The sequence below is a fragment of the Musca domestica genome, unplaced genomic scaffold (genome assembly GCF_030504385.1).
Source record: "Musca domestica strain aabys unplaced genomic scaffold, Musca_domestica.polishedcontigs.V.1.1 2, whole genome shotgun sequence".
Taxonomy (NCBI): domain Eukaryota; kingdom Metazoa; phylum Arthropoda; class Insecta; order Diptera; family Muscidae; genus Musca; species Musca domestica.
The window spans coordinates 39,893,202-39,920,903 of NW_026712249.1; the positions used below are offsets into that span (position 1 = coordinate 39,893,202).

General features: G+C 35.2%; 1 protein-coding gene across 2 annotated transcripts in view; it reads left to right on the forward strand.

The window, feature by feature from the left end:
* Positions 1-27,702, forward strand: part of LOC101900210 (venom dipeptidyl peptidase 4) — a 474,529-nt gene that overhangs the window by 152,664 nt on the left and 294,163 nt on the right. Inside the window, exon 1 of one of the 2 annotated variants that reach the window (XM_059122165.1) lies at positions 1,132-2,065. The exons of the other annotated variant lie outside the window; for it this stretch is intronic. Within the exon in view, the coding sequence (XP_058978148.1) occupies positions 1,997-2,065 (69 nt within the window). The 5' untranslated portion in view covers positions 1,132-1,996. Of the gene's footprint in view, positions 1-1,131; positions 2,066-27,702 lie in introns of those variants that run through there. 2 annotated transcript variants of the gene reach the window in all.

Sequence of the window (27,702 nt, forward strand, 5' to 3'; positions counted from 1 at the left end):
GGCCGGGATTAAGAAATATTCGCGGTTTGTTGGACATTTTCGTATTTTTTGACATAAAATTTATGGCTTATTTTTACCCGCTAAATATTGTCCGATGACCGTCCAAATTGGTCGGCTTCTGCCCAGCCCTAAACTCTAGCTTCATGCAAAATTCTGACTCAATTGGTATATTATTGTGGCCTGTAGAGCAACAGCTTAATCAGGAGATGTTTCTCTTTTTAGCCCATTTCAACCCCTAAATATGTTGCGATCATCTCCAAAAACAATAGGTTTCTATTCTGACTCTATCCCCACCTCCATTTTCAATTTCATGAGGATCGGGCCATAATTACGACCTATTGCGTGATTACAAATTAATATGGACAGACGGACGGTCGGACATATATAGCTGTATCAACTCAGCTCGGCGAGATAAGAAGATCCAAATATAATTTCCTATGTCGGGGACCAATATTTCGAAGTGTTACATAATATTTGGCCCAATCAAACTTATAATACCCCCAACACATTGTGTTGTAGGGTATAATGAAATAATTATGGCGTTTGGCTTTACTGCAATTTTTTTATCTCACCCTGTATAGTCCAAATCTAGTACGTCGCAATATTTATATCACATTTATTTAGGTCCGATACGGAATTGACATTACCAGAACATTACCGAATTACTTAGTTCCTCAAACTGATATTAATTACACCATTTTCCAAATTTAATGTTAGTAATGTTCTCCTTCTCAGCAAATATGACCTCTTTCTAACAAACAAAGTATTAAATGAGTATAAAACCCATACCTGACCTGCAACTACTATTTTACTGAAGGTAATTCAAAACATGTTTCAAAATTCCAATTATTTTTCCCCATCCATTTAATTGCACACAAAAATCATAATTTATTTATTGCATACTTTTTGCGAACATATGTTGAAATATTTTATTGCATACTTTTAGGATTGTAATTTTTCTAAAATATTTTTATGTTTACCATAAAATGTTCAAACCTCCGGAAGAATGCTTTGAAAATACACCGCATTTGCAAAATGTTAACAATTTGTGTATTTTGGGAGTGAGTGATTGATATTCATAAATATGCCATACAACTAAATATTATTTTTAATCCAATTTCATAGAAAAGAGATATTATAACTTATGGATGGCATCCGCTAAAATATTTCCAGAAAACATTCAAAACATAAATTAAATAATAATTTATAATGGAATGTCGGAAAAACGTTTCACATTAAAAGTGATGTGAAAGTGAAAAAATAAACGAACTAAAAAAAAAACACAAAATGCCAAAATCAACACGGTCGACAACAACAAAAAACGTGCCCACAGCCGTAAAAAAATCCTCAAAGCAGGCTGAAATAAACAAATAAAATATTCATTTTCAAAACAAACAAAAGTCATAAAATTCAAAAGAAGAGAGACATAGAGAAAACCAAAAAACAAATTGAATATTTTTCAACAAATATTACGAAAGATAAATTTGCATTCAAATAAAAAAAAATCAACGGCCAGCAGAGCAAAAGATGCAATTGCCTCTTAACATCGTGAGAGTGATATTCAATTGAGAACGCAGAAATAAAAACAAAAACAATTGTTAAATAAATATATATTCTATGAATTGCCTGCAGCGAAAATAAAAATTTGCAATTGTTTTCAAATAATAAATCCACGTTCAAAATGCCGCATTTAGCAGAACTTTTAAAACTATCATCCAACCAAACATTTTGTTTACCAGCACTTAGTCGTACATAACAACGTCTGTGAGAAGCTCTGCCTGGACCCACAGACAATCAGCTAACGCGTGACACCCACCAACTGTAACGTGAAAACTTTTCCCTATTTGTGTGTATTGTTGTGGCCACGGCGTGTGTGTTCACGCTTTTTGAAAACACACGCACACACACCCATACCTCAGAGAAGGACGAAAGGACGTTCGTTTGTAGTTAAAGTTAAACAAAATAAAAACACCGAAATCACTTTTACCGGCTCAAAATGAATGCAGCACAAAGTGGTGGGCATGCCGGAGGCGGTGGCATGGGTAAAAAAGGATCTCAAATGGAGGTAAATATAAAAATAAATTAAAGTAAATTTTTAGTTTGGTTAAGCAAACACCCAATATATACATGTGTAAAGTGTGGACAACATACATGCACATGTGTATTGTGTACACATGTAATTACAAATTAAGAGGATTGAACTTAAAAATACAGAAGCAGAAGTAAATGTATGACGAAAAGAGCTCTTAACAGACCATTATATAGATTAGAAACTATTTAAATAAAAAAAAATTATTGACTCATATTTTTTGAGAATATCAGGATTTTTATGATAATCAGAGATTTAATTCTTAGCTTATTGAGAATATATTTGAACAAGTGAAAATATATTAAGATATTATCCGATATTTCGCAACAGGGGCTAAAACCCATTACGAACTACAAATATCAATTTCTGGACAAATCCTAGAAATAGTGTGGAAAAAATCGTAAAAATACCGAATATCGAGAGGTAGCCTATATGGGGGCTATACCAAAACGTAAACCTATACATACAATGTTTCGCCACACGAGCAAGAACCCATTATACCCTACAAATATCAATTTTTAGACAAATCTATGAAAAAATGTGGCAAAAATCAACAAAGTTCCGAATATCGAAAGCTACCGTTATATAGGGGCTATGCCAAAACGTGGACCGATATATCTCATTTTCAATACAACCCATCCTAGGCACAATACAAATTGTTCTACTAATTTTTTTTTTCAAAAGACAGACGGACTTCGTTAAATCGACTTAGAATTTTATCCTGATTATGAATATATACTGGGTGAGATGAAAAAACTGCAACCAACTTTAGACTGCTGTCATTTCTAAGCCGACACTCGTCCGACAGCTGTTAAAACTATTCCAGTGACAGCTTATTATACTGTTTACAAACATACAAACGCATTTTGATAAGACTTTTAGAAAAAAAGTTATTCGTGATGGAATTCAAGCGTGATAGTGTGATTTCTTTATATTTGGCTGGAAAACCACGAGGCTATCGTTAGAGCCCTCCAGCATTTAAATATGAATAAATCTTTTGTGTAGCGCAGCCCGACGTCAATGAAGTGGACGGTAGAAAACAGCAACATCAGCAGAAATGGTTCGAAAAGTAAAGAAGCGACTCTGTGACCAAAAGATGGCTCGTGAGCTAAACATATCGCAATATTCCATTCGGCAAATATTGAAAAAAAATGAGCTCGGGGTAAAGCCATTTTAATTCCAAAAAGAGCAAGAACTTACACCGCAACAAAAAGAAAATAGACTCAAAGGAGCTAAAGAGTTGCTTCGCTTGGCCAAAAGTTGTAAACTGCCGAATTCGTTGTCCAGCAGTTTGTAAACAAACAAAATGATAGTGTTTACTTGCCAAAGAGGTCAGCAAAAAATGTGCACCTTGTCTCCGCTCGTATTATCCAATCCGTACGACTATTGTGTCTGGAGTATTTTGGAAAGCAAGGTTGGCACTAAAATATACCAAAGTGTCGGTCACCTCAAGAAAAGCGCATGGCCGGGAATGGGCCAAAATATCGCAGATCAACATTCGGTCAGCGTGTGACGGTTTCATTGACGGTTTCAAGGCCAAAGGTGAACAATTCGAAAAAATCTAAACTTGTTTATTTATTTATTTTTTATTTTTTTTTTTTTTTTTTTTGTGAGAAACTGAACAAGTTTTACATTTTGACTACTTGATAGGTCTTACACAAATTCTTGGAAGGAATCTAAATCTAAGTAGCGACTAAATTATATTATTTTCTAAGATCTTCAAAACAATAATAATTTTTAGGAATATTTTTTCGAAGTCTTCTAATATGTTTCTTTTAATTTAATCAGCGTATTATTTAAGAACTTCCAGAATAATCTTATTAAGTATTATTAGTGAGATCTTCTAGTACGTTTTCAAGAAGACAGTTTTTCAAGGAATTTCCTATTATATTTAAAAAAAAAAAAAAACAGTATATTTATCCTTCAAGAACTGTTTGACAAACTTTCCGAAGAAAATATTTCTCAGAAATTGTAATTATTTTTGTTAACAAATATGAGTGGATTTTATGTATTTTATATTCACATTTGTGTGTTTATTTTTGAACAGTCTTTTTAGGAAACGAATTTTTGGAGGAATTTTGGGATTTTCTTCCAAAAATTTAAAAATCATTTTTTTTAAATATTTTGACAAAATGCTATAGAACTTTTAAGAAATTAGAGCGCATAGTTTCCACGAATATTTTTAAGACTCAGTAGTTAGTTTTTCATGGAATTTCGGAAGTTTCAATTCAAATTCAACTTTTTTTAATGTTTAAAATATAATAAAATAGTCTGAAAGGCGTTCGTTTCTAGTGGATTTTGTTAGAGAACTTGAAAGCTTACTCTTTTAGAGCAATTTTTTGAGAAAGTTGATTTGTTCTTGTGACATCCGAAATTCCTCTTTGCTGCCAAAATGTATTCTTTGCTTATTGACGATATCTATATTAGTTCCTTCGAAATCTCATTATAGGACACAATTTTTCTTAATACACATTTATCTCTTCAAGAAATCTGTTGGTATTAACAAGGCCACACCATTAACCTCTAAACTTGTTCGCACGCCATAATTTATTGGGTGGAAAGTGCTTTCTTTTTTGTTGATTTAAGATTATAAGCGTAATTTTCTTCGCTCACTCTATTACAGGAGTTATTACCAGTTGGCAACCAGCAAAAAAACCATCCTGCCAACCACCTAAAAAAACCTTCCATTGTTGAGATTTATGGATATTGTGTTACAAATTTCTCGTCTTCCGCAGTAAATTTAATAGCCGTGTTTATGTGAGACCCAATCGCAAGTAGCCGAGTAACCCAGGTATTGCTATGGTGATGGTGGTTGCGTTGAAATTTATTATCCAGATACACTTCGAGTAAATCTTAAGGTAATGGTTAAACTTAATTTAATTTAACGCTTTCTTAAAGTAATTTCTAGCCGATGAGAGGGCTACTCTAAAGTTTGCCAAGGCAAGTACTCTAGAAAAAGAAAATGAAAATGAAGAGCTTAAAGGAAAATCATTAAATACAAGTTATGATTCCTCTAATGGAGTTGAGTATAATCTGGCGTTAGCCTGAATTTGCGTTAAAAAGGAATTACGATATGCATAAGAAGAAGGTATGACAAAAAAATATAGCCATCAATTCACTTTGAAGGCGTATTAAAGTTTTTCACTTTGTCAACGAAATCCAATTTCTGGCATCTTTTTTGGTTTGCTTAAAAAGAAAATAAATCGCATATCAAAGGAAGTATTTCAGGGTAGGTTTCTCATTTGTCGTTTGGTTGGCTAGTCTTAGGAGTAGTTGGTGTGATCCGTTTTAATTCCCTGATATGTATATGCATATCATGATATGCAAACATAGTATAGCATATCATTATGTCATGACAAGTGAGATGTTGGGTTACAGATAATATAAATTTCGACAATATAATGACTCGTCTTCACAATATTGTTTAGATAAATAACTAGTTCTTTATTTCGTACCTAAGACCACGCCATTCTGTTAATAACACTGTGCGACACGATTAAATGTTTTTAAATGATTAACTCAAAAAGCTAGTATAGTACTGAAATAGAGCTAAACAAGTTAAAAAGTATCAGTCGGTTTTGCCGACAGATGCGTAGCTTCAGCCACTGTTCGATTATTTAAATATATTTTGACTTCTGTTATGATTATTCAAATTGTTGACGCTCTATGGAGTAGCTTCTGAAGGAATGGCCAATAGTGGCCATTTCGCATCGGACCTAAAAAGTTATAAAGAATCGCTGACTCATTTCGCTGTATGAAAGACCTTTCGATTATGAAAATAAAGCTAAACAAGTTAAAAAGGTATGTATAGCACCAATTAGTATTTTCGTACTATTATGGAACATCTTTATAAAAATCCTTCCACCAACAGGGACCCTAATTCCAAAACTTTTTTCTTTGTACTTGTAGTACACATTTACCACACCGCGTCCATATATCTCATTTCAAGGTACCAACAGAGGTCTTAAAATCAAATTTGAGGATTCCAGACCTACCTTAGTTCTATTCGTCAAATATAGAACGCATTTCCAAATCACTGCCAAGTCTCACTCAGCACGCGCCACCCAAGAATGATTACAAAATGATGTTCCTTGCTTCATTTCCAGCGCACAATGGCCACTAAAATCTCCGGATACCAATCCGTTGGACTATTGTGTCTGGAGTATTTTGCAAAGCAAAGTTGGCACTAAAAAATACCAAAGTATCGATCACCTCAAGCAAGCGCTTCGTCGGGAATGGGCCAAAATACCGCAGAGCAACATTTGGGCAGCGTGTGACGGTTTCATTGGCCATTTGAAGGCCATAATTCGTGCCAAAGGTGGCCAATTCGAACAAATCTAAACTTATTCTAAAATTTGATTCTATTTCCGACATTTGTTGCATTCGTTCAATAAAATAAAAAAAAATCTAAAAATTATAGCGTTCGTCTTTGTTGCAGTTTTTTATCTCACCCTGTATTTGTTGTTGCTCGAAATAAGTTGAATGTTTTCCTACACTACACCTTTAAAATTGAAACAAGTTAATGCTACGAAATTTATTTAAAAGATAAAAGGTTTTTCCTAACCACATTCTCAGCTATTTCAGTCAAGCATTAAGTCTAGAGGAGACTACAATCAAAGTTGTTTCCAATAAAAGTTGTAAATTCCATTTGGAAAAATTTCTCTTCCACATTTTGAAATAGAGAAGAAAAAAAAAAAAACAAAGAAAATTTTAATTTGATTTCAACATCAAAGTAGATAAGAAATATTTTCTAGAAGCAAAAAAAAAAAAAAAACAAACAAAAAACATTGAGGTTTGTTTGTTAGTCATGGCAAACGTATTTTATTGGAAAAAAAAGGTGATTTGTGCCTATATTTGATGCTGGCCACATTTATTGCTTTTGCATTTCTCCACACTCTGTCAACAGACGATTCATCTATTTTTCGTAAAGATTTACTTGTCCTAGTGGAATATGGATTAGACGTAGAGAGAGAGAGAGAGAGAGAGAGAGAGAGAGAGAGAGAGAGAGAGAGAGAGAGAGGAGTTGTAGTTTATGTGTGATTGATATTGAAATTGAGATTTTTATTATTCGCCTGCAAATCCATCCAAGTCCATTATGACATTTGCATTTTAACCATGTCAATATTTGGCCTGACATCGAGCATGAATGAGATGTTATTTGGCAGAAATGGATATTAAGGTTTGTCAAAAACATTCCAAATGGTTTTCGTTTTCGAAGAAAAGTGATGTGTAATTTTACCGGGGATTATCAAAGACATTTATTATTTAATGTTGGAAACAAATGTAATTAAATAAATTGAAGGTCGGACGGATGCTTAGAGTCTTGTTAAGTCCAAAATAAGTTAATGAAGGGAGTAAAGCACCTGGTATACTCTAAATAGGATCGTTTTCAATTTCTGGACAAGAAGTGTCGAAAGTGTGGTGAAATTAAAGACTAGATCTTTCATAGGTATCTTATAGATAGCAACAGGGTTTTGAAGCCGACATAGGATAAAATAACTCGACATCGACTTCTTAATAACCAGAATTCAAGTATTATTTTTCGTGGCTCAGCCATCGTTGGAAAATTTAATTTTTCAATGTTGTCAATCGTATGATTGAAATACGAACTTTGAAATTTTGGTTCAAGAATTTGAATTGTGGTAATGAACAGTAACTATATTGGTCAACATTTAGGTATGGCCTCATCCAGCGTTTCCCTTGGGTTTCGGTGTACGGAATGCTTCAAAGAGCTGTAGATTTTTGTGGGCCAGTCACCAAAACTAAAGGCACAGCCCACAGATTACCAAATATTTAGTCCCCAAATATAAAGGCCCATCACTCAGATAACATTATTATACTCTCAGCCATATGGCTCTAGAAGATATACAGGGTGAGATAAAAAACTGCAACAAAGTCAAAAGATATAATTTCTACATTTTTTTTTTAATTTTATTGAATGAAAGCAATTTTGTAATTTTTTGTCGGAAATAGCATAACATTTTAAAATAAGTTTAGATTTGTTCGAATTGGTCATCTTTGGCACGAATTATGGTCTTCAAACGGCCAATGGAACCGTCACACGTTGCCCGAATGTTGCTCTGCGCTATTTTGACCCATTCCCGGCGAGGCGCTTGCTTGAGGTGATCGACACTTTGGTACTTTTTAGTGCCAACCTTGCTTTTCAAAATACTCCAGACACAATAGTCCAGCGGATTGGTATCCGGAGATTTTGGTGGCCATTCTGTGCTGGAAATGAAGTGAGGAACCTCATTTTGTAACCATTCTTGGGTGGCGCTTTCTGAGTGCGATGGTGCTGAGTCCTGTCGGAATGTCCAAGGTCTGCAGCCAAAATGTTTGCGTGCCAAAGGCCTTAATACACCCTCCATACCAGATAATATTCGGAATTTATTCTGATGCCACGGTCGATTAATACGAGCGGAGAGCGACCATCGGCTGTTATGGCGGCCCACACCATCACCATTGCCGGCGCTTGAGCTTGAGAAGTGGCCAACCGAAGGTGCACATTTTCAGCTGACGTCTTTGGCAAGTAAACCCGATCATTTTGTTCGATTGCAAATTGCTGGACAAAAAATGTTTTCTCATCGGAGCGGAGAAAACCAAATTCGGCAGTTCACCATTTTCGACCAAGCGAAGCAACTCGTTAGCTCTTTTGAGTCTATTTTCTTTTTGTTGTGATGTAAGTTCTTCCACTTTTTGAAATATCAAAGGCTTTACCCCGAGCTCATTTTTCAATATTTGCCGAATGGAATATTGCGATATGTTCAGCTCACGAGTCATTTTTCGGCCTCTGCGAGCGGGTTTCGATCAAGTCGCTTCGTTATTTTTCGAACCATTTCTGATGATGTTGCTGTTTTCTTCCGTCCACTTCCTTGACGTCGAGCTACGCTACCAGTATCACGGTAACGAGCGATTTATTCACATTTAAATGCTGGAGTGAGAAAGAAATCACACTATCACGCTTGAATTCCATGCTTTTGTACGCTTGTAAACAATATAATGAGCTGTCGCTAGAATACTTTTAACAGCTGTCGGGCGAGTGGCTTAGAAGTGACAGCAGTTTGAAGTTGGTTGCAGTTTTTTTATCTCACCCTGTATACTAGAGGACCCCTCGAAATCAGAGGGTGCCTTTATATGAGAGCTAGAGCAAAACAGGACCCATTATTGGGAATATAGGGTTAAAACGTATAAAATACTTAAAGCCTTTATATAAGTGTGCCATTTTATCGAAAGATTTTTATAGGAAAACTCTTTCTTAAATGATTGGAATTGTGGGGCAAAATGTTGGAGACTATTTTGAGGGTTTGATCAACTTACCGAAAACATTCATTTCCCCCAACAATACCTCCCCTCGAATTGGCTGTTTGACAAATTCCGCTTAGAATGGACAGAATCTTGGACGGCCGATAAGGGTTTCGAATTTCTATTAGCAGAAAAAGTACGTAATAGAATCATCTTTTAGGACCTATGTATTCGGTGTAAGTCCAGACTTTTCGGTTTAACTTTTTGAAAGTCTATTGAAACAACTTTGGTAATGTTAAAGTAAAATATTTTTTTCAGAATTACAGATTTTAGAGGAATAAAAACTAAAAATTGGCTTTCAGATGTGATCTGATGATCTGTTGTTGATTTCACAATTTTTGAGATATTTTTCCAAAATTATTTATTGGGGAGAGGGATGTTGAAAGTGTTGATGAATATTATCCATTTTGTATCTGAAATTAATAAGAAATTCCTCATCATCAAAGACTAACTTTTGACGCTCACTTCGAGTGTTTACTGACGAGAATGGCCTACTCGACCCAAAATATCCTAAAAATCCAATGCTCGGAAAAATATTTGAAAGTGAGGAGGCTAAAGAAAATCGGTTATTGGTGTCATAATTTTTCAGATTTTTTATCTAAAATTTTCATTGGTGAGAGAGATCTTGAATGTGTTGACCAATATTGTAAATTTTGTAGCTGAAATTTAAAAGAAAATAGTTTTCACTATCAAAGTCGAAAAATATTCCTTCCGTCAGATGATATAATTGTGGCTAATTTTGGACGCATATTGCTGACCCCTATCTAAACCTGCAATAAACCTTGACTCCACTTAACATAGCTACTCAACAATATCATCTAAATCCATTCTATTTGAACACTCTTCACACTCGTAATACACTTAGCCTTCCAATTGAATAAAATTTTCATTGTCTTCCACCAAACCATTGCCCCGAATATTATTTGATTTAAATTGTACAAATATTTGACGACCACCAACCAACCAATGTGAAATGTTCGCTGACATTCCAGAATCAATTTTATGGCCTGTCGACAAAAGTTTGGAAAACTTTTTTTTTGTCATTCAACGATTGAATTTATCGAATAAATTTGTTATGTGGCATTTGTTGTAATTTGAGAGAAGATTCAATAAAAAAATTAATTTTGCCACAATGGAAATGATTGAATGGTCTCACCGAAAGGAAATTAAAAATATTCAAATGACTCGAGAGAGAGAACGGCAATTCTCAAGAGTTAATAATGATGCATAAGGAAATAAAAATTTTAAAGTCCAGTGGGGATTGGATAGATGGAATGTCCAGAGTGCAATTTATGGGGAGAAATTTATTTCGAAAAGAATTCAAAATTTTTGTGAAAAAAAAATGTAGAAATAGAGAATAGAGAATTTTTCGATTCTCAAATATTTAATATAACTTGCTGATGTATACCCTCAGCTAATGTTCGATTGCAAATATTTATATTTTGATTTGTGTTGATTATTCAAATTGTTGGCCTTCCTAAGAAATGGGCCACCATTGACCATTTCGTATCGGATCTAAATAAATTTAATATAAATAATGCGACTTACCAGGTGTGGGCTATATCGACTACTTCCTTAACTTTATATGAGATATATGATAATTTTTAGAAAATGTTAAAATGTGTGTGAGGTACCAGATTTAGTCGACCGAACTATTGCATTTTCATACTTCATCTAGTGCAGATAAAAATATTGTTATGGACAAAAATGCAAGAAAATCGATCATTCATATCCAGTTTTATGCGAAATCATAAATTCCATATTCATCTCAGGTTTCTGGTTAAGAGAAATGCTTAGATGTAAGCAATCGCTGACTTTTTTCGCAAGTTATGACAGATAAAAGTATTGAAAATTGTGACCCTTTGTGGGTGAGGTACCAGAAGGTTTTCGCATCCTTTTGACCCTTTGTGGAGGAGGTACCAGAAGGAATCGACTGATATTGCCCATATCCGAACTCGATCTAAGTTTGATAATAATATTAAGATACCAAGTTTGGACCAAATCGGATACTCCCTTCGAGAATTATCGTACGGACCAGCCAGCCAGACAGACGGACGAACACCCTAGATCGACTCCAAATGTCCTGAAACGAAGTTGGTCCGAAGAGATATAGGGTCTAAAACCGTTAAAACCATCTTAACATCAGATCTTGTGTTAGTAGAAATAAAGGGATGTTTGAAATATGAAGTGAATCGGTAGCTTATTTCGGATTTTATGATCGTTTTGGTCATTCGAAATTTTGACCCTTTGTGTGGGAGGTACCAGAAAAAATGGTCCGATCTCTACCATATTTTCAACAGATTTTGAGTAGATAGAAATATAGAAATGTGCCAAGTCTGAATGGAATCGGTTGTTAATTTCGCGTTTTATGAGCTTTATGGATATTCAAAATTTTGACCCTTTGTAGGGGAGGTACCAGAAAAAGTGGACCGATATATTTCATCCTCACAGCGCATCTTGTGATAGTAAAAATAATGGGATGTGTGATATATGAAGAGAACCAGATGCTTATTTCGGATTTAAAAATTGTTTTGGTTATTCGAAACTTTGATCATTTGTGGGGGAGGTACCAGTAGGAATTGTCCGATCTGTGCCATCTTTATAAGAGATCTTGTGTTGGTGGAAATATTGAGATGTGCCATGTCTGAATAGAATGGGATGTTAATTTCCCGTTTTATGAACTTTAAGGATACTCAAAATGTTGACCCCTTGTGAGGGAGGTAACAGAAGAAGCGGACCAATATATCCCATTTTCACAACCGAGCATGGGTTATTAAAAATATTGCGGATGCAAATTTCGAATTTTATGATCCTTTTGGTTATTCAAAATTTTGATCCTTTGTGGGAGAGGTATCAGAAGGAATGGTCCGATCTGTACGAGCTTTATAGCAGATCTTAAGTTGATGGAAATATTGAGCTGTTCCAAGCCTAAATGGAATCGGAAGTAAATTTTGCGTTTTATGAGCTTCATGGATATTCAAAATTTTGACTCTTTGTTAGAGAGGTACCAGAGGGAGTGGATCGATATATTCCATCTTCATACGAGACCTTGGGTTGATAAAAATATTGTGATGTGTGTAATATGAAGATAATCGGACCCTTACAACACATTTTATAAGGGTTATAATTTGTCAAATCTTTGACCCTTTATGAGAGAGGTACTTGATGGAGTCTACCTTTACTGTCCATTTTCGCACCTGACCTAGCAATGATGCAAATATTAGGTTTTGTAAAATCGGATCATCCTTTCTCTTTCTGTGTAAGTAAAATATTTTCTTTGAAAAAATTGACATTTAGTGGAGAAGGTACCAGAAGGATTGAACCGATATTGCCCATCTCCGAACTCAATCTAAGTTTGATAATAATATTACGATGTACCTAATTTGGACCAAATCGCAGACAGACGGACATCGCTAGATCGGCTCCAAATGTCCTGAAACGGAGTTGGTACGAAGAGACCTAGGGTCAAAAACCGTACATCAAATGTTTCAAATTTTAGAAATTTTATGTATTTTCTATTAAAATTTCAATTTTTCCGCCAATTTTCTACAACTCATAAATTTCCAAATATCCTTTTCGTGCCATTTACAACTCATACTTTCTACCTTAGCGGTTTTATGGCTAGATAGCATGGCATTGATGAACTTTACATCCCTTCTACCGCAGAATGTTAGACCAAAAGATTTGCACTATTTTCCCTCTATTTAACAGACCTTGAACTCAGCCCCAAAATAATTGTGTGTATCTGTTAAGAATTTATGCTTATTTTCAACTACACAACTTTGAACGCAACTAATTGAGCGAACTACCAAAAAAATAATCTGCAAAAGGTTAAAGCGAACAAACCCTAACCATTCACCATTTTTTGGTAATTCACATCTGCCAGACCAGTTCTATTATAATTCCCATCTGCAGGTGTTTTAAAATACGACCATTAAAATACCAAAACATGCTAGTACAAATTGCAAATCAAACGAATTCACATCTGCACACACACACATACTCGCACATATGTACATGGTTCACACACACACACACAAATAATTAAAATAAAAAAATTGCAATTGAATGTAGGGGGAAAATGCATAAAAGAGCAATTGAAGCACAAAATGAACAACGATTCGAAGGTTGAAAGGACTTTTGTGTTGAAAGGGTGTTCAAAATGGAGTGATTGAAAAATATGGTTATAATCATTGGACATATTTGTATTTAGGGCTCATACGTGGGAAAACATTTAACATTTAATGCTGGAATAATATAAAGATTTAAGGTTGACATTTCAATTGTAGAAAACCTGCACATAGTTTTATTTCTAACAAAGGACTATGAGGAAAGTATTGTTTTTAAAGCCTGGAAGATGGTATATCAACTTTATATAATGGTCATTCTTTCTGAATATTCCAAATACCTAAATATTTCCATCCATTAAAGACCTGGGGTTATTATAGAAGGTCTGAAGACTGCTGATCTATAAACTGCCATAGTCCTATAGAAGACTATCAATAGTCAGATATTTCGTCAGGAGAAAATCCTTCTTTAAATTTTAGATTTATTCCAACAGTTCGTGTTAGGCCTTTTAAGTACTCAAAATATACAATTTGACTATATTTTCTAATCAAAATTTCATACGTAGAACTAAATTTCCAGACTTTTAAGGCCTTATATATTCTTCAAGGTTTCACTTTTTCGGAAAGATTAAAAAAGTCTTTATATTCTTTCATTTTTAAAGTTTACTGAGGAGGATATTAGTAAAACCATTACACAATGGACCCACATCCAATTTTTCTGCCCAAAACCATTTCAACGTCTCTCTACAAACCAACAGTGACCTCAAAACCAAATTTCAGAATTTTAACTCTATTCCTTCACCCAACGTCAAATTTAGTAACATTTAGTACGCATATCCAAAAACAAATTACATATCTCAAATTTCTATTAAAGATCCAAAATTAGTTCCGCTTTGTACTTTTCGAACAATTATCGTCACATTATCACATTACCAAAAGCACCTCCATATCTCAATTCCAGTTACCGACAGAGACCTCAATATCAAATTTGAGGAATCCAATCCCTATCTTCTCAGCCCATATCAAAGTTAGTACCATTTGATACTTTTCATACAAATATGGCACGCATTTCCCAACCACCGCGAAATTTCAAACAGAGACACCATCAGTAATATAAATATCAAACTAAAGAATTTGATCTCTACCGCTTCACCCAATACCAAATTTAATACCGTTCGGTGCATTCGTATAATTTAGTACTCATTTCCAGTTCCATATCTCGATTCTAGACACGAACAGTTACGAAATATAAACTAAATTTGTTAGTTAGGAAATATAAATTAAATGTATAAATTGGGTTGTGCGTGCTGAGTGCGATGGTGCTGAGTCCTGTTGGAAAGTCCATAATGTTTGCGTGCCCAAGGCTTTAATACACCCTCCAGAATATTTTCGCGGTAATATTCGGTATTTATTCTGATGCCACGGTCGATGAATACGAGCGGAGAGCGACCATCGGCTGTTATGGCGGCCCATACCATCACATGGCCCGCGCTTGAGTTCTGGTGGCCAACAAAATTTTCAGCTGATCTCTTTGGCAAGTAAACACGATCATTTTGTTTATTTACAAACTGCTGGACAACGAATGTTTTCTCATCGAAAACCAAATTCGGCAGTTCACCACTTTCGGCCAAGCGAAGCAACTCTTTAGCTCTTTAGAGTCTATTTTCTTTCTGTTGCGGTGTAAGTTCTTGCACTTTTTGGAATTTCAATGGCTTTATCCCGAGCTCAATATTTGCCGAATGGAATATTGCGATATATTCAGCTCACGAGCCATTTTCGGCCACTGCGACGCGAGCTTCGATCAAGTCGCTTCTTTACTTTTCGAACCATTTCTGCTGATGTTGCTGTTTTCTTCCGTCCACTTCATTGACGTCGGGCTACGAGCGAATGTACGAGACACAAAAGATTTTTTTTTTGTTTTTTTTTTTTCAGCCATATATAAAGAAATCACACTATCACGCTCGAATTCCATCACGAATAACTTTTTTTCTGGAAAATTCTCACCAATAACGCTTTTGTACGCTTGTAAACAATATAATGAACTGTCACTGGAATAATTTTAACAGCTGTCGGACGAGTGGCTTAGAAATGACAGCAGTCTGAAGTTGGTTGCAGTTTTTTTCATCTCCACCTGTAGTTTGGTTGGGAAATGTAAGGCGACTGCAAGACCTATAATTTTTTGTTGAAATATTTTGCGAACATCTTTCGAAACTTCAAAAAAATGTACAGTTCAATATTGTAAATCAAATTGGAACAAATAAAAACATGTTACTTCGGCCGGACCGAATTTTGAATACCCTACACCATTTGGAACGAATTTGAAAATTTTCAAAAACATAAGCCGTTAGGAATTCTGTTAAAATCTTAAAAACACCAAATACAGGAAGTCACCGTTATATTGCGGTCTATACGAAAACGTGGACCTGCACAGACAATTTTCTGTCATAGGCTGTAGTATTCATTACGAACTTCAAATACCAAAGTTGAAACAATTTAGGAGAATAATGTCGCTAAAATCATCAAAAAATTCAAAGAAGATAATTTACTGCACAGAAAGAGAACGAATAATCCGATTTTGCTACCACGTTGCCTATCCGCATATTTGTCAAGGACCTAATGTAATGTAAAAGTCTGATTTTCTTAAAATTTCGCACATCCCAATATTTTTATTAAACCAAGGTCTGGGTATAAGATGTAATATATCGGTCCGATTCCATTCAAACTTGGCACATATCAATATTTCCATCAACACAAGATCTGTTATAAAGATGGTACAGATTGGTACCTCGACCACAAAGGGTCAAAATTTTGAATAACCAAAATGATCAAAAATGCATCTGGTTCTCTTAAAATTACACACATAACAATATTTTAATTAGTCCAAGGTCTCGTGTGAAGATGAGATATATCGGTCCATTTCTTCTGGTACCTCCACCACAAAGGGTCAAAATTTTGAGTATCCATGAAGCTTATAAAACGCGAAGTAACTTCCGATTCCTTTTAGACTTGATAAATCTCAATATTTCCATCAACACAAGATCTGTTATAACGATGGTAGAGATCGCACCATTTCTCCTGGTACCTCTCCCACATTGGGTTTAAGATTTTGAAAAACAGAGCGCTCAAAGAAAGCGAAATAGGCATCCAAATTCATCCATACCTCTCCTCAAATTTCTTACATGCATACATTTTTGCTAACATAAAATATGTTGTGAAGATGATTTACATCTGTCATCCCCTTCTGATGCCTTGCCCACAAGCGACCACAATTTCTAATACTTATATCTGTCATAACTTGCGGAACAAGATGGCAAATCTTTACAACTTTCTATATCTAAATATTTCTCTCAACCAGAAATCTGATATGAATATGTAGTTTATCGGAATTTATGATTTCGCATAGAACTGGATATTAATGTTCGATTTCCTTCAAACTTGTATTAGATGATTTATAGAAATGAAATACTTCGGTCCGCTATATCTGTTATCTCACGCATATTTTCACATTTTCCAAAAAATCTTATATAAATTACAGGAATATTTATATCAGTCTTAGGTCAGATACGAATTGGTTAATATTATTAATTGCTTTAACTTCTAGTTGAAGCCAAATTTGAATTAGAATGCATGCCTGCCTTAGAATATCAATGGAATATACGTTCTGCCTATAGATGATATGTACGAGCTGAAGAAGATATTCTAACATATTTTTTATTATTTTTTAATATTTTAATTTTCATAATTTCTTTGTTGAACACCCTTTTTATTTTAAACAAAGCCACTACAACTGCACCGAAATATTGATTTCGTAAATAATTAGAAACAGCAGTCAACATTGGGGGGTAAAATATCCAAAACCAATTAAAATTTTTAAAATAAATGTGTAAATAAATCTGGTCATATCACAGTTTTAATTAAATCTGGCTGGATGAGGCAAAACTTGAAAACAAATACGGGACGAGTAGGACTAATATCAAATAGAGCTAAATAATTACAAATTTGACTTCGACATTGAACATCAACTCTTTCTCCCTAACAATCTCTTCAATTATGTGTGTGATTTTCCGTACAGACTGGATGTAAACATATTTTTTCCTCTGACAATAAAAAAATCACTTCAGGGCTACTATGTTTCATTAAGGTAGTCGTGACCACCTTATTTTTATACCCTCCACCTTGGAAAGGAGGGTATATTAACTTTGTCATTCCGTTTGTAACATGTCTAAATATTCGTCGTAGACCCCATAATGTATATATATTCATAATCAGCATAAAATTCTAAGTCGATTTAACGATGTCCGTCTGTCTGTCCGTCTGTCTGTTGAAATCACGATACAGCCCACACTATTTGACGTAGAGCGCCAAAATTTAGCAGAGCAATTTGTATTGTGTCTAGGATGGTTGGATACAACGGTCCACGTTCTGTTATAGTCCCCATATAACGGTACCTCCCGACATTCGGTATTTTGATGATTTATGCCACATTTTTTTCACGGATTTGTCTGAAAATTGGTAATTGTAGGTCATAACGGGTCCCTGTACGTGTGGCAAAACATTGCATGTATAGGTCTACGTTTTGGTATAGCCCCCATATAAAGGTATCTCCCGATATTCGGTATTTTAATTTTTTTGCCACATTTTTTCACGGATTAGTCTATTAATTGGTATTTGTTGGTCATAATGGGTTCCAGCTCCGGTAGCGAAACATTGCATGTATGGGTCCACGATTTGGTATAGCCCCCATATAACGGTACCTCCCAATATTCGGGTTTTTGATGATTTTTGACACATTTTTTACGAATTTCTCTGAAAATTGGTAGTTGTAGATCATAATGGGTCCCAGTTCGTGTGTGTCATTGTAATTATAGGTCCACGTTTTGGTATAACCCCCATATAACGGTACCTCCCGATATTTGGTAATTTGCTGCTTTTTGCCACATTTTTTCACGTATTTGTCTGAAAATTGGTATTTGTAGGTCATAATGGGTTCTAGCTCCGTTGGCGAAACATTGCATGTGTAGGTCCACGATTTGGTATAGCCCCCATATAACGATACCTTCCGATATTCGGCATTTTAATGGTTTTTGCCACATTTCTTCTAATGTTTCCTTTACCCTAAGGTGGAGGATATTAAAAGTTTGACCCGGCCGAACTCAATGTTTTTTTAGTTTTTTCTTTTTTTTTTTTTTTTTTGTTAATTTTTCATGGTCACCACTTGAAAACATTTCCCCGAAAACGAAATGAAATGTCATCCAATCCTAAGTATGCAATTAATACAGAGGACAAGCCCACTGGCAATAAATTGAAATGTTATTTCTCACCTTCTCAAATTCTATTTTAGTTTCTTTTTCCTCTTCGTCAGAAGTCAAATGACAAGCGTCAAATTTGTAGATTTCGAATTGATAGCTTAATTTTTGGTGGGGCAAGTTGATTGTTTAGCAACTTATTTTCAAAAGAAAAAAAACCGAAGAACATCACTTTTCCTGACGATTGCGGTGCGTGACTCTGGGCCAACATTTGTAAAAGAAGAAGAGAAAGAACAGAGAAGACTGTTAACCGGATATGAGAAAATTGTCGGCATTTGCAACAAATTGCTTTGTAACACGCAATCACCAACAAAAGGAACTATTCTATGCTTTATGTTTGCGTTTGAGTTTCTTCCTTCTTTTTAAGCCCTGACACGTTCTACAGTTCTGTTTTTCTGTGTTTCGTTTTTTTTCTTTTCATTTTAGTCGCCTTCAAATGTTCGCCGTTCTTTGAGCTTTTGGCATTAATTTGTTTGTGCCTCGTTGTTTTTTTTTTTTTTTTTTTCTTTTTCTGTTCTATTAATTTTTTTTCTTTTTATTTCTTTGGTTTGTACATTTTATAATGCTTTTAAGCAGAGAAAGCCGTGCAAAGGCAACGCAAAAAAAGGATGGGATTAAGTTTTAATTAGTTTTTGTTTGGAACGTTCTCTCTTTGATTTATGTCGCGCTGTGTTTCCTCTTTGATAATTAACCCAAAAGCGATTAACAACAGAGCAAAGCTGTCAATATTGAGTGAGCGCGTGGTGAAAAGGAAACATGCAGCGGAATTTTATTTTAACAATTAACCGATAGGAATGTGTGATGTGTGGGTAGACAATTATTGAGGTCTTAAAGTGAGGATGAAAGAGTTGGAGAATAAAAATTAAATTTCTTTGTCGGGAGTTTTTTTTTTTTTATATATTTTTGAAAGCAACTTAACCGTTTTATTTGTATACCCTCCGCAATTATATGGAGGGCATATTACCTTTGTCATTCCGTTTGAAACTCCTTCAACTATCACGCATTAATTCCATCACGAATAACTTTTTTTCTAAGAAATTCTTACCAAAATGCTTTTGCACGCTTGTAAAGAATCGGACGAGTGGCTTATAAATGACAGCAGTCTGAAGTAGTTTGCAGTTTTTTCATCTCACCCTGTATATAGATTGGATAATAAAACAAGCAAAACGATATTAAGTTTGGCTAGGCCGAACTTCTAAGGTCCTCCACCATTGGGTAAAGAAAAAATTGTTATGCAAAAGTATCTGGATTCAAAGTGTTCCACTTTCAACTACAAACTCCAGTAAGATCGGTAGGAGAATGAATGGAGCCATTATATGGGGACCATACTAAAACCGGAGCCAATATGGACAATTTTATACCACAACGATTGTAATCTGTTGCGATTCTTTAATACCAAATTTTACATAATTTCGTGGATAAATCTATTAGAAAATGTGGCTTAAATCGTCAAAATATTAAATATGGAATCTGGAATCCGATGGAACCGTTATATGTGCGCTATAGGAAAACGTAGATCTAGATATTCAATGTTCTGCCACCAGATCTAGACCCCATTACGAACCACAAATACCTATTTTTATGAAATCCATAGAAAAGTGTGGATTGAACCATTAAAATACCGAATAGCGGTATTGGACCTATATACACAAAGTTCCGCCACAGGAGCTAGAACCCACAACGAACTACAAATACACATTTTTTAACAAAAAGGTGGGATAATGTGGCTAGAAACATCAAACCGTTACATGGGGGCTATCCTAGCCGGATTTCGTTAAATCAACTTAGAATTGTATGCTGATCATGAGTATATATTCTGTATGGGGTCTATGACGAATATTTAGTGGTGTTACAAACGGAATGACAAATTTAATATATATCCTCCTTTCTAAGGTAGAGGGTATAAAAGTATTATTTTAAACTCTAAGATTAAATCGCATTAAGAACAATTATTTCCAAAAATTCTTAGTTATGCCTTTATTGGGTAACGAAAATTGTTCTTTAAAAACCTGCAAAAAAATCTTCAAGTAGACTCGATTTACCTCTCTTGGGTAATGAGAAAATATTTGGAAAATTCCATCATTTTAAGTCTTTAAAGTCATTAAAGAAAATCATACAAGAATACCTTACAAATCAACAATATCAACTTTTATGGGTTTATTTAAAATCATTTCAAAATCCAATATTTTTGGATAACATTCGGATAACATTTTATTCTCAAAAAATCCTATATTTTACATTTAACAAGTAAAAAATCTATAAGTTCGGCCGGGCCGAACTTTGAATACCCTCCACTAGTTGGTACAAAATTTGGCAATTTTCAAAAAAATAAAATCCATAAAAAATTCTCATTTTAAAAATACTGAATATAGCCCTATATTAGGGTCTATATGACGACGTGGACCTGCATACGCAACTTTTGTCATAAGCCTGCACAGACAATTTTCTGGCATAGGCTGTAGTATCCATTACGAACTTCAAATACAAAACTTGAAATAATTCCGGTAAATAATGTCGCTAAAATCATCAAAATACCGAATATCAGGGGGGAACCGTTATATGGGGGCTATACGAAGACGTGGACCTGTACGAACAATTTTCTGTCACAGGCTGTAATATCCATTACGAACTTCAAATGCGAAATTTTAAACAATTCAGGTAAATAATGTCGCTAATATCATCGAAATACCGAATATAAGGAGGTTACCGTTATATAGGGGGCTATACGAAGACGTGGTCCTGCACAGACAATTTTTTGTCATAGGCTGTAGTATTCATTACGAACTTCAAATACTAAATTTGAAATAATTCCGGTGAATAATGTCGCTAAGATCATCAAAATACCGAATATCGGGAGGTACCGTTATATGGGGGCTATACGAAGACGTGGGCCTACATGGCCCATTTTCAATACCAAAAGTCCTGCGGACATAATATACTTTTTTATCAACTTACATAGACATAGAATTTTATGCTGATCAATGATATATATACTTTGTGGGATCTAAAATGTATATTTCGAAGTGTTACAAACAGAATGGCAATCTTAATATACCCTCCATACTATGGTGCAGGGTATAAAAATCAAGTGATAATTGAAACCACCTCCCCTCACATTCACACCATATAAAGGTTATACAAATTTAAACGAATTTCGACCCCATCGTAATATCTGGCAATTTTCTTTAAATACTTTTTAATGTGAGAACCTGTAATTTGATACCGTTTTCCCCTCTTTCTCTCTCATTTCCACCTTTCTCCATTAATGTTTGTTTTATATCCCTTTGTTTGGCACTAAAACGGATGCCAAAGTAATTTATGTGGGTGTCGGTCGATGTTGTTAGTTTTGTTGTCAGGGATAAAAGTTTTCTTATGGTTACTGTTGTTTTTGTTGTTGTTGTTGTCGTATTATTGCTTTTGTTGGTATTGTTACATAAATCTTTATCAACATTAAGTGAGGATGTTTCCCTGACATTCACGCTGAGCAGTAGTTGTAGTTGGCCTGTCTCCAACAGACACCGGCTATCAATGCGAAATGTTGACGTTGTAATTGTAACTGACATTTTGTTTCTGTTGCCAAGCGGAGGATGAATGGAGGATGAATGAAATGAATGAAATGAATGACTGGGAATCCGGACAGCAGATATGCCTTGCCTTGAGAAAATATTTTCCTTTTTGAGAAAAATGCCTAAGATTTTCTGTTTCGTTTACTGTAATTGTAATTGCCGTGGGCATGGCAGGGCATAGAATTTGTTGCGTTGTTGTTATTGTTATTGTTATGACTGGTTGCTATTGTTATTGGTATGTATTACTTATAATTCGTTTGAATTAACAACGAAGGTAGTTGCTGCAACAAGGTAATCATGTAATTGGTTATAATGTTGAAACGTATTGTTATTTTTTTTCAAGCGGATTACAGCTAAGTAGGTATTATTAAACAATAACCCCCAGATGGACAATGGGAGGGAAATTTAAATCTTTGGGAAAGGTTACACATTTAATTTTCGGAATAAGTTCTCGAACAAAGTTCGAGTATTGATACATTTTATTCTGTAATACCTTGTAATGATTTTCATTTTCAAAAAATACTCTTAAAAGAAAATAGCTCCTGTAGGCATTACCTTTTAATTTTCCATTTTTATACCATCAACCATATGACTAGAGAGGAAATACAGGGCGAGATAAAAAAAACTACAAAAAGGTCAAACGCCATAATTTTTACATTTTTTTTTTAAATTTTATTGAATGAAAACGAAGAATTTCGGAAATAGCATTAAATTTTAGAATAAATTTAGATTTGTTCGAATTGGTCACCTTTGGCATGAATTATGGCCTTCAACCAGCAAATGAAACCGTCATACGCTGCCCGAATGTTGCTCTGCTGCATTTTGGCCCATTCCCGACGAAGCGCTTGCTTGAGTTGATCGACACTTTGGTATTTTTTTGTGCCAACCTTGCTTCAGACACAATAGTTCAACGGATTGGTATCTGGAGATTTTGGTGGCCATTGTGCGCTGGAAATGAAGCGAGGAAACTCATTTTGTAACCATTCTTGGGTGGCACGTGCTGAGTGCGATAGTGCTGAGTCCTGTTGGAATGTTCAAGGTCTGCGGCCAAAATGTTTGCGTGCCCAAGGCTTTAATACACCCTCCAGAATATTTTCGCCAAAATATTCGGCATTTATTTTGATGTCACGGTCGATTAATACGAGCGGAGAGCGGCCATCGGCTGTTATGGCGGCCCACACCATCACCATGGCCGGCGCTTGAGCTTTGGTGGCCAACCTAAGGTGCACATTTTCAGCTGACCTCTTTGGCAAGTAAACACGATAATTTTACCCAAATATGTATTAGTCTGCAGGACTTTTGGCACTGAAAATGGGTGATGTAGGTCCACGTTTCCGTATAGCCCCCATATAACGGTACCCCCTGATATTCGGTATTTTGATGATTTTTGCGACATTATTTACCGGAATTATTTCATAATTGGTATTCGAAGTTCGTAATGGATACTACAGCCTATGCCAGAAAATTGTCGGTGCAGGTCCACATCTTTGTATAGCACCTATATAACGGTACCCTCCGATATTCGATATTTTGATGATTTTAGCGACATTATTCACCGGAATTGTTTCAAATGTGGTATTTGAAGTTCGTAGTGGATACTACAGCCGTATACAGAAAATTGTCTGTGCAGGTCCACGTCTTCGTATAGCCCCCATACAGCGGTACCTACCAATATTCGGTATTTTGATGATATCGTCATTGTTTCAAATTACGTATTTAGAATTCGTAATGTGACAGAATGACAGGATACTGTCTATATATGCATAGACAGTATCCTGTCATTCTGTATTTTTAGACGAGTTTAGATACAATACCCACCGAAATTGTTTGAGATGTCATATTTGAACTTCGTAATGGATGCTACAGCCTATGACAGAAAATTGTCTATGCTGGTCCAGGTCTTCGCATAGCTCCGATATAACGGTACCTCCCTATATACGATATTTTGATGATTTTAGCTACATTATTCACCGTTTATTTCAAGTTTCGAATTTGAATATGGTAATGACTTATGACAAGCAATACCTATGTAGGTCCACGTCGTATAGACCCCAATATAACGGCTATATTCGGTATTTTTAAAATTTTAACAGAATTTTTTAAAGATTTTATTTTTTTTATTTTTTGAAAATTTCCAAATTCGTTCCAAATGGTGGAGGGTATTCAAAGTTCGGCCCGGCCGAACTTACTGCTTCTTAAGTTGTTCAATATTTGCCGAATGGAATATTGCAATATGTTCAGCTCACGAGCCATTTTTCGGGCACTGCGACGCTGGTTTCGATCAAGTCGCTTCTTTACTTTCGAATCATTTCTGCTTATGTTGCTGTTTTCCATCCGTTCACTTCCTTGACGTCGGGCTGAGCTGTCACTGGAATATTTTTAACAGCTGCTGGACGAGTGGCTTAGGAATTAAATCTATTAGAGAGGTGTTTGAGATAATCTTTAACCTAATATTAAATCCTAACAAAGCAAATTGCTGATTTCTAATTGGAAAAAAATATCTTCCCCTCCCTGCCCCTCAAATGTTTTCATGCTTCCCAATTTTACTAAATCTACTTCGTCTTTCGTGTTCCCTGTCCTTGTTCGCATTTTCTCTATCATCGCATAATGAGCCATATTCATCAGCAATAATAGACTCATTTCCTGGTAATTACAAAATATACACACTGCACATGTGCTCCCACAGACGGGACAAGTAGAATACGAAAGAAATTGAAAAATGCATTATTTAAGAGATCAAAATGGCGCAAATTTATCAACTACCACGAACAATATAAAATAAGTATTACGTCTGAGGTAATTACGAAGCCAAATAAGTGAAAAGGCAATTGGGTGAATAATGACTAGAGAATGACCTACATTAAAAAGAAATTGGATGATATGGTAAGAGCCAGATTTATAATACAAAGACATACAATTATATAGAGGGATGGGGACGACTGGCCTGTTTTTCCAGGATAAATTAAACGCTTCTTTCGTTTTCATCTCGTAATGACTATAATAGACAACTAGATAGAAGACGGAAATATTTTTCATACAAATGGTTGAAACCCATTCAGCCATTTTATTATTACTACCCTACACCACATATTTGTAAGGGTATTATGCATTTGTGCATTTGTTTGTAACATGTCTGTCCGTCCGTCTGTCCATATATTTTTGTGTGTACAAAATGCAGGTCGATTTTATTATCCAATTGAGATGAAATTTGTTTGGCCCAAAGACGAACCCCATTGAAATAGGTGGGAATCGGTCCAAATTTAGATATAGCTCCCATATATATCTTCAATAGATCTGGGGTTAATTGTACACCAAATGTCCAATATAAGTCCAAATGACCTGAATTTTGGGACATCCGACTGAACTCAGTCAGCGATGCACTCTAAAGAATGATATTTGGTACCAAATATTAGATGCAGGCCAGAAATACCTCTGCCGAATTTTCTGACAATCAAGATCGGATCAGATTTGAATATAGCTCCCATATACACCTTTACTCGATTTCAAGTTTATTGTGAACCAAATGACTAAAATCAGTCAAAGTGGAATTGAATTGTGGCACCTCTGACCGAATTCGGCCTAGAAACAGGTACTTCAGATTTGGAGAAAATTGGTTCAGATACAGCCATAGCTCCCATATACAGGGTGAGATGAAAAAACTGCAACCAACTTCAGACTGCTGTCGTTTCTAAGCCACTCATCCGACAGTTTTTAAAATTATTCCAGTGACAGCTCATTCTGTTGTTTACAAGCGTACAAAAGCATTTTGGTGAGAATTTTCCAGAAAAAAAATTATTCTTGATGGAATTCATGCGTCATAGTGCAATTTTTTTTATATTTGGCTGGAAAACCACAAGTGGCTATCGTTAGAGCACTCCAGCATTTAAATGTGTGTTTTGTGTCGCGTACCATCGCTCGTTACTGTGATACTGGTAACGTAGCCCGACGTCAAGGAAGTGAACGGAAGAAAACAGTAAAATCAGCAGAAATGGTTCGAAATGTAAACAAGCGACAGTGGCCGCAAAATGGCTCGTGAGTTGAACATATCGCAATATTCCATTCGGCAAATATTGAAAAGCTCTGGATAAAGCCATTAAAATTCCAAAAAGTGCAAGATCTTTCACCGCAACAGAAAGAAAATAGACCCAAAAGAGCTAAAGAGTTGCTTCGTTTGACAGAAAGTGGTGAACTGCCGAATTTGGTTTTCTCCGATGGGAAAACATTCGTTGTCCAGCAGTTTGTAGACAAACAAAATGATCGTGTTTATTTGCCAAAGAGGTCACCTGAAAATGTACACCTTCGGTTGGCCACCAGAAATCACGCGCCGGGCATGGTGATGGTGTGGGCCGTATGTTGCAGTGTACACTCAAACATATTTTTTTTTCAATTGAAAAAAAAAATCGAGGCCTCAGTGTAGATTGAGGAGCATTTTTTCTCTAGAAAAAAATCGAGGCCTCAGTGTAGACTGAGGCATTTTTTTCTTTAGAAAAAAAAATCGATGTCTCAGTGTAGACAGAGGCCATTAGAAAAAAATTTGAGGCCTCAGTGTAGACTGAGGTATTTATTTCTCTCTAGGAAACCGTATTAATCGATCGTGGCATCATAATAAATGCCGAATATTATCGCGAAAATATTCTGGAGGGTGTATTAAATACTTGCGCACGCAAATATTTTGGCCGCAGACTCAAGCAAGCGCTTTGCCGGCAATGGGCCAAAACACCGCAGAGCAACATTCGGGCAGCGTGTGACGGTTTCATTGGACGTTTGAAGGTCATAATTCGTGCCAAAGGTGATCAATTCTAAACTTATTCTAAAATTTGATGCTATTTCCAACAATTTTTGCATTCATTCAATATAATTCAATAAAATTAAAAAAATGTAAAAATTATGACGATTGACTTTATTATAGTTTTTTTTTATCTCACCCTGTATTTGCGTCATGATAATTGCGTCAAAGATATATCGAGCTCGAAGCTGAGCAACATTTACATCAACACACAAATCTCCATGCCTCATAAAAAATCTAGGTAGTCAATACCTCGTCGATATAAATATTTGTCTTAGAACAAGGTAAGGTGTGACAATAAAAGGTTTTGAGAAACTATAGTTTTGGTTCCCCCAACACTAATGGTCGAAATTTTGTACAAAGAATTAAAAAATTGTTTTAAATTTTTTTTTTAAAAAATTGTTTAATATCAGTGTATAGAGGACCAATACTTATGTCAAAATTATTCTCATTTTCTCTTTCGATGTAACCTAACCTTGTATATCGTAAAATTTCTGATTTCATATTTTTATAGACATTAAGAGAAGGCGAATATTTTCTAAGAAATGGGCTTAAATATTTTAAACCTTATTTATGTGTGTACATA